Source organism: Dasypus novemcinctus, chromosome 11, assembly GCF_030445035.2.
Source record: "Dasypus novemcinctus isolate mDasNov1 chromosome 11, mDasNov1.1.hap2, whole genome shotgun sequence".
Lineage (NCBI taxonomy): Eukaryota > Metazoa > Chordata > Mammalia > Cingulata > Dasypodidae > Dasypus > Dasypus novemcinctus.
Window position 1 is genome coordinate 63,048,971 of NC_080683.1, and position 11,979 is coordinate 63,060,949.

The 11,979-nt window shown below is 45.6% G+C and overlaps 1 protein-coding gene across 2 annotated transcripts in view; it reads right to left on the reverse strand.

Moving 5' to 3' along the window:
* GABRR2 (gamma-aminobutyric acid type A receptor subunit rho2) overlaps positions 1 to 7,101 on the reverse strand; it is a 41,539-nt gene extending 34,438 nt beyond the window's left edge. The window contains exon 1 of one of the 2 annotated variants that reach the window (XM_071218596.1): positions 6,793 to 7,101. In XM_071218596.1, the coding sequence (XP_071074697.1) occupies positions 6,793 to 6,905 (113 nt within the window). In that variant the 5' untranslated portion in view covers positions 6,906 to 7,101. Of the gene's footprint in view, positions 1 to 443; positions 926 to 6,792 lie in introns of those variants that run through there. The other variant, XM_058307144.2, reaches the window with a different exon arrangement.
* Positions 7,102 to 11,979: the final 4,878 nt, after the last annotated feature.

Consider the following 11,979-nt stretch of genomic DNA (forward strand, 5'->3'; position numbering starts at 1 on the left):
TCAAGACATTGAGAGAGATGATTTTTTGGAGTTCTCATTTTGCAGGATCTGTCCGCCAGACACCCTTTCTCCACCTTGCATCATCTCCCCAGGCCTTTTTTAAAAATTGTGGTGAAACACATGCAAAATTTGCCATTTTAGCCATTTTTAAGTGTACAAGTCGGTGGCGTTAATTATATTCACAATGCTGTGCGACCATCACCATTTTCAAAATTTTTCAACACCATCTTCCTGCGTGTCCTGCTCCAGCGGGCCCACAACACGGCCCAGGGGTCATGTAAGCTCGATCCCCACTCCCCGTGTGGCTATTCCAACCCCTTTTCATTTTCCTCAGACTTTCTCCCTCATCACTCTCCCTCTTCCTCTAAAAAAAGTGTCATTCCCTACCTCAGCCAAGGAAGCACAAGCCACATGCAGCCCTCCCCTTTGTCACAGACACCTACCCTGGGGCCGGGCTTGCCAAGCGCAGCGTCTGCTCCTTCCCTCTCACTGCGTTTCTCCTCGTGGGTTAGGCTCTGCCCTCACCTCTTCTGGAGGGGCTCTAAGCACGTAATGTCTGGAGTTTCCTCCTTCTGCTGTGTGTAAAAATATCTGTGTTGTCACAGCTCTCCTCCTGTTGTTGGCGCTGGGCCTTTTTCTTTGCGCTCTGAGCTGCTTTTTAGAGGCCTGGTCAAGTACACCTGCGGCTTTTCATTCCAGGTAGGTGGACAGGTTCCAGCGCTGGGAGCAGGATGCAGCGGGATTCCGGGGGCAGCTGCTTTGTCAGTGTCCCCCAGTCAGCTGGTGGCACTGGCCGGGGCACCCCCCGTGGCCCTGCTTTTTGCATCTCTGCCCGGACCAGCTGAAGGGCCCCATCCAAGGTGATTGTCCTGGGCTCTGTCCTGGGCTCTGTCGGACCAGAGGACTCTCACTGCTGCCAGCAGACACGTCACCCTCCATTCCCCACCCCCACCCCTTTTTACCCATCCCTCGGGAATTCACGGGTACTTTTGGGGTGAGAGGAAATAAAGCCTAACCGTTTATTGATGAGACAAACTGGCCAGATAGGTTCTGGGAGAAACTGGGGACTCAGGAGAAGTGCCTGGGCCTCCCCAGGGCCCTTTGAACTCGGTCCTCAAACACCCTCACCCTGCCTTTTTGCTCACTCACGGCTCATTGTCATCATCATTTAAACTGGACTCAAGCCTCTCCGCACAAAACCGAAACAAAACAGAGAAACAGTCTAGACCCAAAATTTACTGAAAAGTGGTAGGAATATGTGTTAGTTACATTTTTCTATAAACATTTCCCTTTTACATTTTTCCCCCCTCTCCCAACAAATAAATACACCCCCCCCAAAAAAAAAAAAGCTGGGTTCTGAGGACTGCAGGCGCCTCCTCACACCTGACCATTGTCGCCCGGCCTCAGGGCCTGCAGCGGCTCTGCTGAGGCTGACTTCTCAGAGCCAGGGGGGACCTCAGCTCTGCTGGAAGCCTGGTTTTTCAGGACAAGCCCTGGCAGTGCCCTCTCAGTGACCCCTGCAGCCCCCTCCTCCTTGGCCTGGCCCTTAAATGCCAGTGACCCTGGCTCTGTCCCAGCACCTTTTCTTCTCCCTCTCCACACTCATGCACAGGCTTTCCTGTTTCCATGGCTTAAATCGTCATGAACGTGCTCATGATTCCTGAATCTACGCCCCCTTACTCTAGACCTGTCTATCCAACTGCCTGGCAGAGTGTCTCCAGTCAGATAGTGTTATTTTTTTTTTTACTCCCCTCCCCATTCCCCCCATTGTCTGCTCTCTGTGTCCATTCGCTGTATGTTCTTCTGTGTCTGCTTGTATTCTCATTAGGCAGCTCCAGGAACCGATCCCGGGACCTTCTGGAGTGGGAGAGAGGCGATCATTCTCTTGCACCACCTCAGCTCCCTAATCTGCTGCATCTCTTATTTTCTCTCCTCTGTGTCTCTTTTTGCTGCGTCATCTTGCTGCACCAGCTCTCAGCATTGGCCAGCACTCCTTAGCAGGGCGGCTTTCCCATGCTGGGCAACATCCCCATGTGGGGGGTGGGGGGTGCACTCCTGCATGGGGCGGCATTCCCCCGTGGGCCGGCACTCCGCATGGGCCAGCTTGCCCTCACCAGAAGGCCCTGGGCACCGAAACTTGGACCTCCTACATGGTAGACGGGAGCCCAATTGGTTGAGCCACCTCCATCTCCCAGCCACACCCATTTCCCCAGATATTGTTCTGACTTGATGTGTGTCCCCCAAAAATGATGTGGTCCTAACCCCTGATCCTTGTGACTGTGACCTCATTTGGAAATAGGATGTTTGAAGATGTGATTAGATTCAGATGGGCCCTAACCCAGTATGACTGGTGTTCTTATAGGAAGGGGGGACTGAGATGGAATGATGCACCCGCAAGGCAAGGTACAGCAAGGATGGCTGGCAAATGCTGGAAGCTGGGAAGAGGCAGAGCAGGTTCTCCTCTAGAGCCTCCAGGGGGAGCCCAGCCCTGCCTTGGTTTCAGACTTGTAGCCTGCAGAGCTGTCAGATGGTACATTCCCATCATGACTGCTGTGCAGCCCTGGGAACCTAAGACATATCCTACAGGCATTTAAACTCAGCAATGTCACAGGCTCTAGTGATATCCAATGGAGAGCGTAAGTCCCCTGCCCGCGAGAGCTGTTTGATTTGGGACAGGCTGAGTTTGAGGTGGCCTGGGTGGAAGGGTGAGTGGGCACTAAACGAGAAGGGGGAAGGTGTGGCGACAATGAGAGGATGAGGCTGCAGGAGCAAGCAGGAGGCAGGGTGTGCAGAGGCTCGAAAACGGTGTGAACGTTTTTATATTTATCCACAGGCAGTGGGAACACATGGAAGGGCTTTAAGCAGTTGGAGGAGGAAGCCATGACCAGATTTGCTGTTAGACCATTGCCGCAAACTCCGAGGAGAAAAGCCCAATTTAACTTCCTCCCCTTCAGGGGGATTATGTGAGGTTAGCCCCATCCCCTCGGAAGTATCGTAGTCACTGCCAGAGTGTTTCTGAGGAACTTCCTCAAGCCTTGCCTCCAGAAGACGAGCAGGATTAGGCCTGGTTCTTTGGGCAGCCATAGAGGCAGGGGCTGCATTCAGAGGCCCAGCAAGGCAGGAGAGAGCACGGCCCAAGGGCTTACTTAGCAGGTAGTGGACATTAGATTGGGAGTCCACCCAGCTCACTGCCTCTGCCTTGTAGACAGCAACTTCCCTCCTAGTCAGCAGTTCCCATATCCATTTAGAGGGGAGGATTAGGGAGCGGAAGACCCAGATGCCAGCATCCTGGAAAGAGAGAGGCAATTTAAACCTGGGTGCCATTTAAGAGGGCCTGGGACCTGGTAACTCAGACTGCTAATATTGCAAGCTTTAGGCTGTTCGTGTGGACTGGGTGTTCTTGACTCATCCTTTCATAGCCTGCCCAGAGAGCCTTGGCCCTCAGACCTCAGACTCCAGGGACAACATCCTGAGCCCCCACCCCAAGTTGGGACAACCAGAGCCATCCCAGGATCTCAAACCCAGCCCGTAGCAGGGGAGGGTGAGCGAGAAGAGAAGGCAGGACTAGTGCCAGCGTGCTGTGGGCTGCTTGGCGGTAATAACAAGCACCAGAACCAGCTTGCACATCGCGGCCCTCTCTGCACCAGTCCTGAGCTCACCCCATCCTCACAGCATCCCAGGGTGGAAGATGTCACCACCCTCATGGAGCTAGAAAGGTCAGTCAGGAGACAGTCCCCACAGCCAGGACAGGCACAGAACCTGGTTGCCTGACATCTGGGCCCCTTGCATTTTCTGGGCCTCTCTAGAGAGGAATGAGCATCACTGATGGCAGGAGAGTAAAGCTGCTCATGGGTCCAACAAAACTTGAGCCGTGATGCAAATCCAGGGAAGGATAGTCAAGAACAGGAGGCTCCAAAGAGGCAGGTGAGCAAGGGAAATATTGAAGGGGAGTCTGGGCTCTGAGGCCAGGGTGGGGGGTGGGGGTGAGCAGGCAGTGTTATCTGGGAACAGTCCAGAATTCCTCAAGGCCAGAGCATGGTTTGTGTTTCAGATCTCAAGGGAGAAGGGCCTCCTTTGACAGGAAAGCTAGCAGGTAGTCAGCAGCAGGGCAGGGAAGAGCTGGAATGAAGCTGGGGGCTGAGGGTCAGGAACCCAAACCAAAGCAAACAAGCAAGAGAAAACAGGCTCACTCACAGTGAGTCAATAAATAGGGACACGCAGGGCCAGAAAACCCAAAGCAGTTTTTGGTTAAAAGAAGCTACAGGGCAGAATGGCTGTTCTGTGGGTGGCTTGGCAGGGTGATGGGAGGAAGGCTTATGGGAGGTCAGAAGAGGTCTTGCCAGTGCCTGTGGGTGTGCATGTGCGATTGTGACAGCATGTGCCACCATGGGTTGTGAGTATATTGTGTGACTGTGTGTGACTGTATGTGCAAGTGTGTGTGTTGCATGTGCATGCATGTTGTGACTGTGTGTGAAATCATGTGTTTGGTGTTGCATGTCACAGTATGTGTATGTTTGTGTGTGAACAGAACTTCCTAAGAAAAGGAAAGATCCTGAAGAGATAGAGCTCTAAGGCTGTAGACAGAAAAGGAGGTCAGGTCATTTTATGTCTGTTATTCATTAATAGAGCCTAACCCTTGTGTGTCAATGAGGAAAATAATTTTGAAAAAATAAACTGACAGATGCTTGGCTGACATTTTTCTGAGAAAGACATAGATCTCTGAGAGCTATGGATGTCTGATCATATACATGCCCTGTGGGAGCAGGAAGGCCTAGAACCGTGTTCCTCGATGTGACATTTTCCCTACCCTTTTCACCAGCCCCATTCAATAGTATCTTTTCTTTGAATGTACATGTTCATCTTCTCATTCACTTGAATGCTTCACAGGATGAATTCCAAGAAATTCTCCTCTCCCCTAAGTCAGATTCAATCTTTCTGGAAGCTCATGCATGTGTCTGAGAACTAGAATGTGGGTCATCTGAGGTGGGGTGGCAGATGTGACAATCAAGGGTCCTGGGGGGTCCCTAAGGATCCCTGGGGGCTTGTGCTGAACACCAGCACCACGCTTACAGGAACAGAGAGTTTTAGACAATGCTGCTTCTCTGGTCTGAGTAAGCCAGGAGGCTGGCTTCTGGTCCCTAGAGATCCGCTAGCAAGTAAGTAAGCCCATCTCGGAGCTGCGTTTCTACAGCTGTAAAATGAGCTGGATTTGGACCATGTTTCCCAATGTGTGCCCACGGAATATGAATGCCATGAGATAGTGCCCAAAAAAGTGTGTTTGTGTTTTTTTGAGAAACACTGCATAATTTATCCTCTTTCTCAAGATTCATAATACCCATTTGTATAATAAAGGTTCTGAGAAATTCTGCTACAAAGAAATCTGTTAAAAATGGTCTAAATCAGGGTTTCCCAAGCTTCTTTGACCTTGGAACCCCCTTTTTAACCCAACCCCTATTGACATCTCACAGAATTAGACCTCAGGGGAATTATTGGACCAAATGGCCTCTGAAGTCCCTTCAGTTCAACAGCCTGATTCTGGCAACATAACTAGGAGTCTTCCAGAGCAATGCCTCTTTCCTGTCATTCTGCAGGGTTTTTAATGTCTGTTTTCTGACTGAGTAGGAAGGCGTAGACCCTACACAGCCCTTACATCTCCCTGAAAAGCAGTCTCCAAATCAAGGGCCTGCATCTGGGGAAGTTGAGATGGGGTGTGGGAAGTCGAGATCGTAACTTTAATTTATTTTAGTTTTTATCTAACAAATAAGGAAGCAATCAAGCTTTTATTTACTATATATTTCACATATCTAATACATAAGTAAATATATATATCTATAGGAGGCACAGTTTAAAAATTTTTCACTGATAGCGGTACATGATTAAATGTTTGGAGACCACTGACCTAGAAAATATGGCTTAAGATATTAGTTTTTATTCAAAACCGTTAACCCACTGGATGCTTAGTAGAGCGAAAAATAGATGTGTAACATCTCACGCGTGGTGTTTATAGCTTAGCTACATGTTTTTTTCTTACCTTCATTCTTAGCAACCCTTACGTCTACAACAGGCCTGGAGTATCAGGCTTTGTACATTAGTTTAAAGCAAACTTATTAAGGGTCTTAGATTTATAACTGTGATGATTTTGAATGCAAATTCTGGACCCAATCAATATTTCTTGGAAATGTTTCCATCATATAATCAAATGGCATTCATGTATGTAAACGGTCTATACATATATTTCTGATAATCTCCCAAATTATGAACACCTTTTCTAAAGTTTCAAAACAATAAAATGAAACCCAATACCGTTATAAGGTTAACCCCAATCAAATAACTTAAAGAACTCTCCTGGTTATAATTTTTCTTAATAGTTCAGGGTAAATTCCTATATATGGTTCCCTAAAAATTACGAGGACATAATTATTTAGCAGGCTATCTATGAGATGTAAATCTTGAGAAGCAAAGCATTACAACCTGAAAAGTACAAAGATTGTTTAATCCACTAAATCTTCAATGAGTGGATTTCTTTTACCTGCCTTAAATCACAATGAACATAGCTTTAGAATGAAAGACTCACCTATTATAGCTTTGCTCTCTGCCTGTGACAAGATAAGAGTGTTTGTGTCCAGAGAGAGAGTGTTTTCAGTAAGGTGGAGACCCCTTCTTATTCCTGCTGGAAAACAGATTCCCATAACCGCTGTATAAGCACCCGCCCCTCCTGGGGAGCTGTCCCATTGGGCATGGCAATTGCAGCTGCTGCAAAGTGACCTTCCTCCCCTCAACCAATGACTTTACCTTGGCCTGGGCATTTCCAGCTGCCCTGTCCATCTCCTCCTCCTGGGCTTTCTGCTTTCCACAAGAACCACCAGGCAAAACAAGATCAAAATGAGTCTTGTAAAATAAGGCATTTTGTGGATGTCTTTGATGCAACAAGCGGCTTTCCAGTAACCTGCAACAGGGCAAATCCCCCCGGCTTAACCATCGATTCAGTCTGCTGCCCCGAGATGGTGATGGTTCTTCCCAGTGCAGCTGTGAGGACATGGCTAGCAAGGCTGATTTTCCCGACTTAATATCTGATACTGATGCTTGCTCCACCTCTACCCCCCTACCTACCGGGCAGGCTGTGACACAGCCTCCCTGCTGCTTAGTGATTGGCTATTAGTCAAGAAGTTTGTCCTATTAAACTCTACTTCCACCATCCTAGAACAGCTTTGGCTAAAACTGTTACATAAAAAGTAGTAAATCTCTTGAACATGCCAGCTTTATGCTGAGGTCATTAATCCTCCTCTCTGACTACATAAAACCAGTCTGTCTCATCCACCAGGGAGCCAGCTTGGATTCTGAGTAGATTGTCAGGGGAACATTGGTGGGTACACAGATGAGTACATGCATGAATGTGTTTAGGAAATGTTCAGTAAACACACAAAAATCTGTTTTCACAGGGTTGCTTTATTTCTTGATCTAAAAGATTATATCTATGGCCAAGGAGACTTGCTTTTCCCCAAATATACAATTATTTAAAAACTTGTATTTTTATTTTATTTTTTTAATCTATTTCTCTCCCCATGCCCCCCACCCCCAGGTGTCTGATCTCTGTGTCCATTCGCTGTGTGTTCTGTGACTGATTCTATCTTTATAATGGGAATCTGTGTTTCTTTTTGTTGCGTCATCTTGCTGTGTCAGCTCTCTGTATGTGCGGCACCATTCCTGGGCAGACTGCACTTTCTTTCGCGCTGGGTGGCTCTCCTTACGGGGTGCACTCCTTGCGCATCGGGCTCCCCTATGCGGGGGACCCCTGCGTGGCAGGGCACTCCTTGTGAGCATCAGCACTGCGCATGGGCCAGCTCCACACCGGTCAAGGAGGCCTGGGGTTTGAACCGCGGACCTCCCATGTGGTAGGCGGACGCCCTATCCGTTGGGCCAAGTCTGCTTCCCTGTATTTTTATTTTGAAGAAAAGAATAAACCAAAGGCTCTAGCACACCCTTTAGCATTTCCTGAAAATCTAGTCTCTTGGTTAGAAATTCTCTCAGTTTCTGTTTATCTGTGAATATTCTAATATCGCTTTCATTTTTGAGAGACAATCTTGTGGGATATAAGATTCTCGACTGAGAGTTTTTCTCTTTTAGTATCTTAAATATACCACTGTCTTTTTGCCTCAATGGTTTCTGGTGAGAAATCAGCACTTAATCTTATTGGATATCCTTTATATGTTATGCATTGCCCTTCTCTTGCTGTTCTCAGAATTCTCTGTCTTTGGCATTTGACATTCTGATTAGTATGTGTCTCGGAGTTGGTCTATTTGGATTTTTTCAGATGGGAGTATGTTGTGCTTCTTGGACATGGATATCTATGTCCTCCAATAGAAAAGTCATTATTATCTAAGTTTTTCTTTCTATCACAAATATTAGACTGTGGTCTTTAACCCTAAAATTATAATCAAACTTTATAAATTAGCTTTGATTCCTCCCCTGGGATAGGGAATTATGCACACTAGAAGTGTAAAGATGTCTGTGGCTATAATCTACTCAACAGAATAAAATATGTTTGAAAACTACTTATCACTTGCCTGCTCTGTCCTAGGAATGGAAAGACATTTAGTGTGCTAGAAACATAAGGAGATGGGAATGGGTCTGGAAGAGGAATGGTCACAAGTGAGACAGAACAGGAACTTTATTGTGCAGGAAAGAGAATCAAAGGAAGCTTTTCTGAGTCTTTTAAGCAAAATTGGTTGACATGATCCACTTTGTTTTTTAAGGAATTCTTAGTTGGGATGGGTTGGAAGGATGGGTACACAGAGAGGTTGTAAACCAAAAGAGGATGAGGTCTTGCCCTAAGGCAAGGGAGGAGGGAAGGAGAAGAGGAGGGAAGATAGAAGAATGAGATAGTCATATTCAAGTTTTTTCTGAAGTAGATTACATTCGTTGACTGAATAGAGTAGGAAGTGAGAGAGAAGTCAACTATAATACCAAGGATCCTAGTTTGGAGATCTACCATTAACTGATAATCTATTAGAGGTGGACAAGTTTGGTGGAGAGACAAGAACAATCTCAAACTTCTGGAGTTTGACTCCAGATGTCCAAAAGGAAGTTGGAGCATGAGCCTTGAGCTCAGGAGGAAGGTCTGAATTGAAGAAATAGATTTGGAGCCATCAGTGTGTATGGATGGCAGTTAACATAGGAAAAGGTGAGATTTTCCAGGGAAATAAGAGGTCCAAGTACAGAATCCTGGAGAACCTACACTTATGAAGGATGGGTAGGGCAGCAAGAACAAACACAAAGAACTAGCAAAGAGGCTGACCATGAAAACCAAAGAAGAGTAGTTTCAGGGAGAAGGAGCTAGTCATCAGTTCCTCAAGCTAGGTGTAGGCAGGAAAGAGGTTACCAGATCTGGCGACCAGATCTTAATTAACTTCTGAAAGTGCAGTTTCAGTTGTGAGATGTGGTAGGATGCCAAATTACAATGGGTTGACTGGGAATTCAGGAATAGAAATAATTTAGCCATGGGTACTCATTTAGTGGTTCCCAAATCTGGCCACTCCTCAGATTTACCCAGTAATTTGTTTAAAGTCCCACTCCTCCTGAAGAATTAGTGGGGAAGGGTGGGACCTATTAAAGTTATTTTCCATATATTTTGTTCAAAAGAGGTCTTCTTTCCTCTATTTGGAACAGGACTATAAAGGTCTGGCTGGAACCTTAGAATTGTGCCTGGATGTTGTTGGTTTCCAAGATTATTGCATTACAGATAAAAACTTTAGACCCTACTATTCTTTTTGTTCAAGTTCTTTTATTATATTTTGATTATTATGGTTACAGTAGGGAGAAAACTATAACTGGATGCTATAATTTAGAGTTTACTCTAACAACTTTATTGATATAATTTACATACCATATGTTCACCATTTTAAAGTGAACTTAAAATCCAGTTTTCAGCATATTCATAGTTCTGCAACTACCACCACTACTTAATTGTAGAACTTACATCACCCCCAAAAGAAACCCTGTACCCATCAGCAGTCACTTCCCCTTCCTCCCTTCCCGTCTTCCCCTGACAATCACTAATCTTTTTGTCTGATTTACCTATTCTGGACATTTCATATAAATGGAATAATACAAAACTTAGTCTTTTGTGTCTGGCTTCTATCATTTAGCATAATATTTTCATGGTTTCTCCATGTTGTAGCATGTATCATTACTTCCTTTTTTTTTTTTAAGATTTATTTATTTATTTCTCTCCCCTTCCCCCCACCCAGTTGTCTGTTCTCTGTGTCTATTTGCTGCGTCGTCTTCTTTGTCTGCTTCTATTGTTGTCAGCACCACAGGAATCTGTGTTTCTTTTTGTTGCGTCATCTTGTTGTGTCAGCTCTCCGTGTGAGCAGCACCATTCCTGGGCAGGCCGCACTTTCTTTCGCGCTGGGCGGCTCTCCTTACGGGGCACACTCCTTGCATGTGGGGTTCCCCTATGCGGGGGACACCCCTGCGTGGCACAGCACTCCTTGTGTGCATCAGCACTGTGCATGGGCCAGCTCCACACGGGTCAAGGAGGCCCGGGGTTTGAACTGTGGACCTCCTATGTGGTAGACGGACGCCCTAACCACTGGGCCAAGTCCGCTGCCCTTCATTCCTTTTTCTTGCCAAATATTCCATTGTATAGATAGAACACATTTTGTTTATCCAGTCATCAGTTGACAGGCATTTGAGCTGTTTCAACTTTTTGGCTATTAAGAATTATGCTATGAACATTCATGTAGAAATTTTTGTGTGGACATGTTTTCATTTCTCTTAGATATATACCTGAGGGTGGAATTGCTGGCTTATATGTAACTTTTTTTTTTGTGCAGTACTGGGGCCTGGGGGTTGAACCTGGAACCCCATATTCACATAACTCAGGGAGCCACATTGGCTTCCCTGAGTTGGTTTTTTCATTTGCTTGTTTTGTTTTTCCCAGGAGGCACCAGGAACTGAACCTGGGACCTCCCATGTGGTAGGTGGGTGCTCAACCACTTGAGCCACATCCACTCTCCTATATAACTTTTTGATTAGCTGCCAAGCTTGTTCTAAGTGGCTGTACCATATTACATTCCCACTGTCAACATATGATGGTACCAATTTCCTCACATCCTCACCAACATTTGTTATTGTCTTTTTTATTACAGCCATTCTAGTGGGTGTGAAGAGATATCTCATTGTGTTTTTGATTTGGATTTTCCTGAGGGTTAATGATGTTGAATACCTTTTCATGTACTTATTGGCCATTCATATATCTCCTTTGAAAAACTGCCTCTTCAAGTCCTCTGACATCTTTTAATCAGGTTGTCTTTTTGAGTTTTAAGAGTTCATTATATATTCTGAACACAAGTCCTGTAACAGATACATGATTTGCAAATATTTTCTCCCATTCTGTGTTGTCTTTTTCATTTTCTTGATGGTGTCCTTTGAAGGTCAAAATTTTTTCATTTTGCTGAAATACAATGTCTCTTTCTTCTTGGATTGCTTGTGCTTTGGGTGCCATATTTAAGAAGCCTCTGCCTGTGCCAAGGTCACAAAAATTTACTCTATTTCCTTCTAAGAGTTTTATGGTTTTAGGTCTTTGATCCATTCGGAGTTCATTTTTGTATATGGTGTGAGGATGTAAAGTTATACCAGTGGATGATATAATTAACTTTCATTCATTTCTCTCAGGATAGAGGAATGGCCCCAATGGCCCCAGACAGCATTTAGTGAGGTCAGAATAAGCCTAGAAAGCTTGATGGGGCTCTAATCACCAAAAGTTTTGTATATTAGAGAAGACTGATTACAGAGAGAGAACTGGGCAAGACTGGAGACATGTTAGGATTCTGCACTAATTCAGAGGAGGTATTGGCTAATTAGCATAGTGGCAGTGAGCACAAAGAGATGTGGAAAGAAGCTATATTCAAGGCAGGAAAATGGACAGGAGATAAGACTGGATGACACAAAGAATACAACCTTTGGTCAAAAACAAGG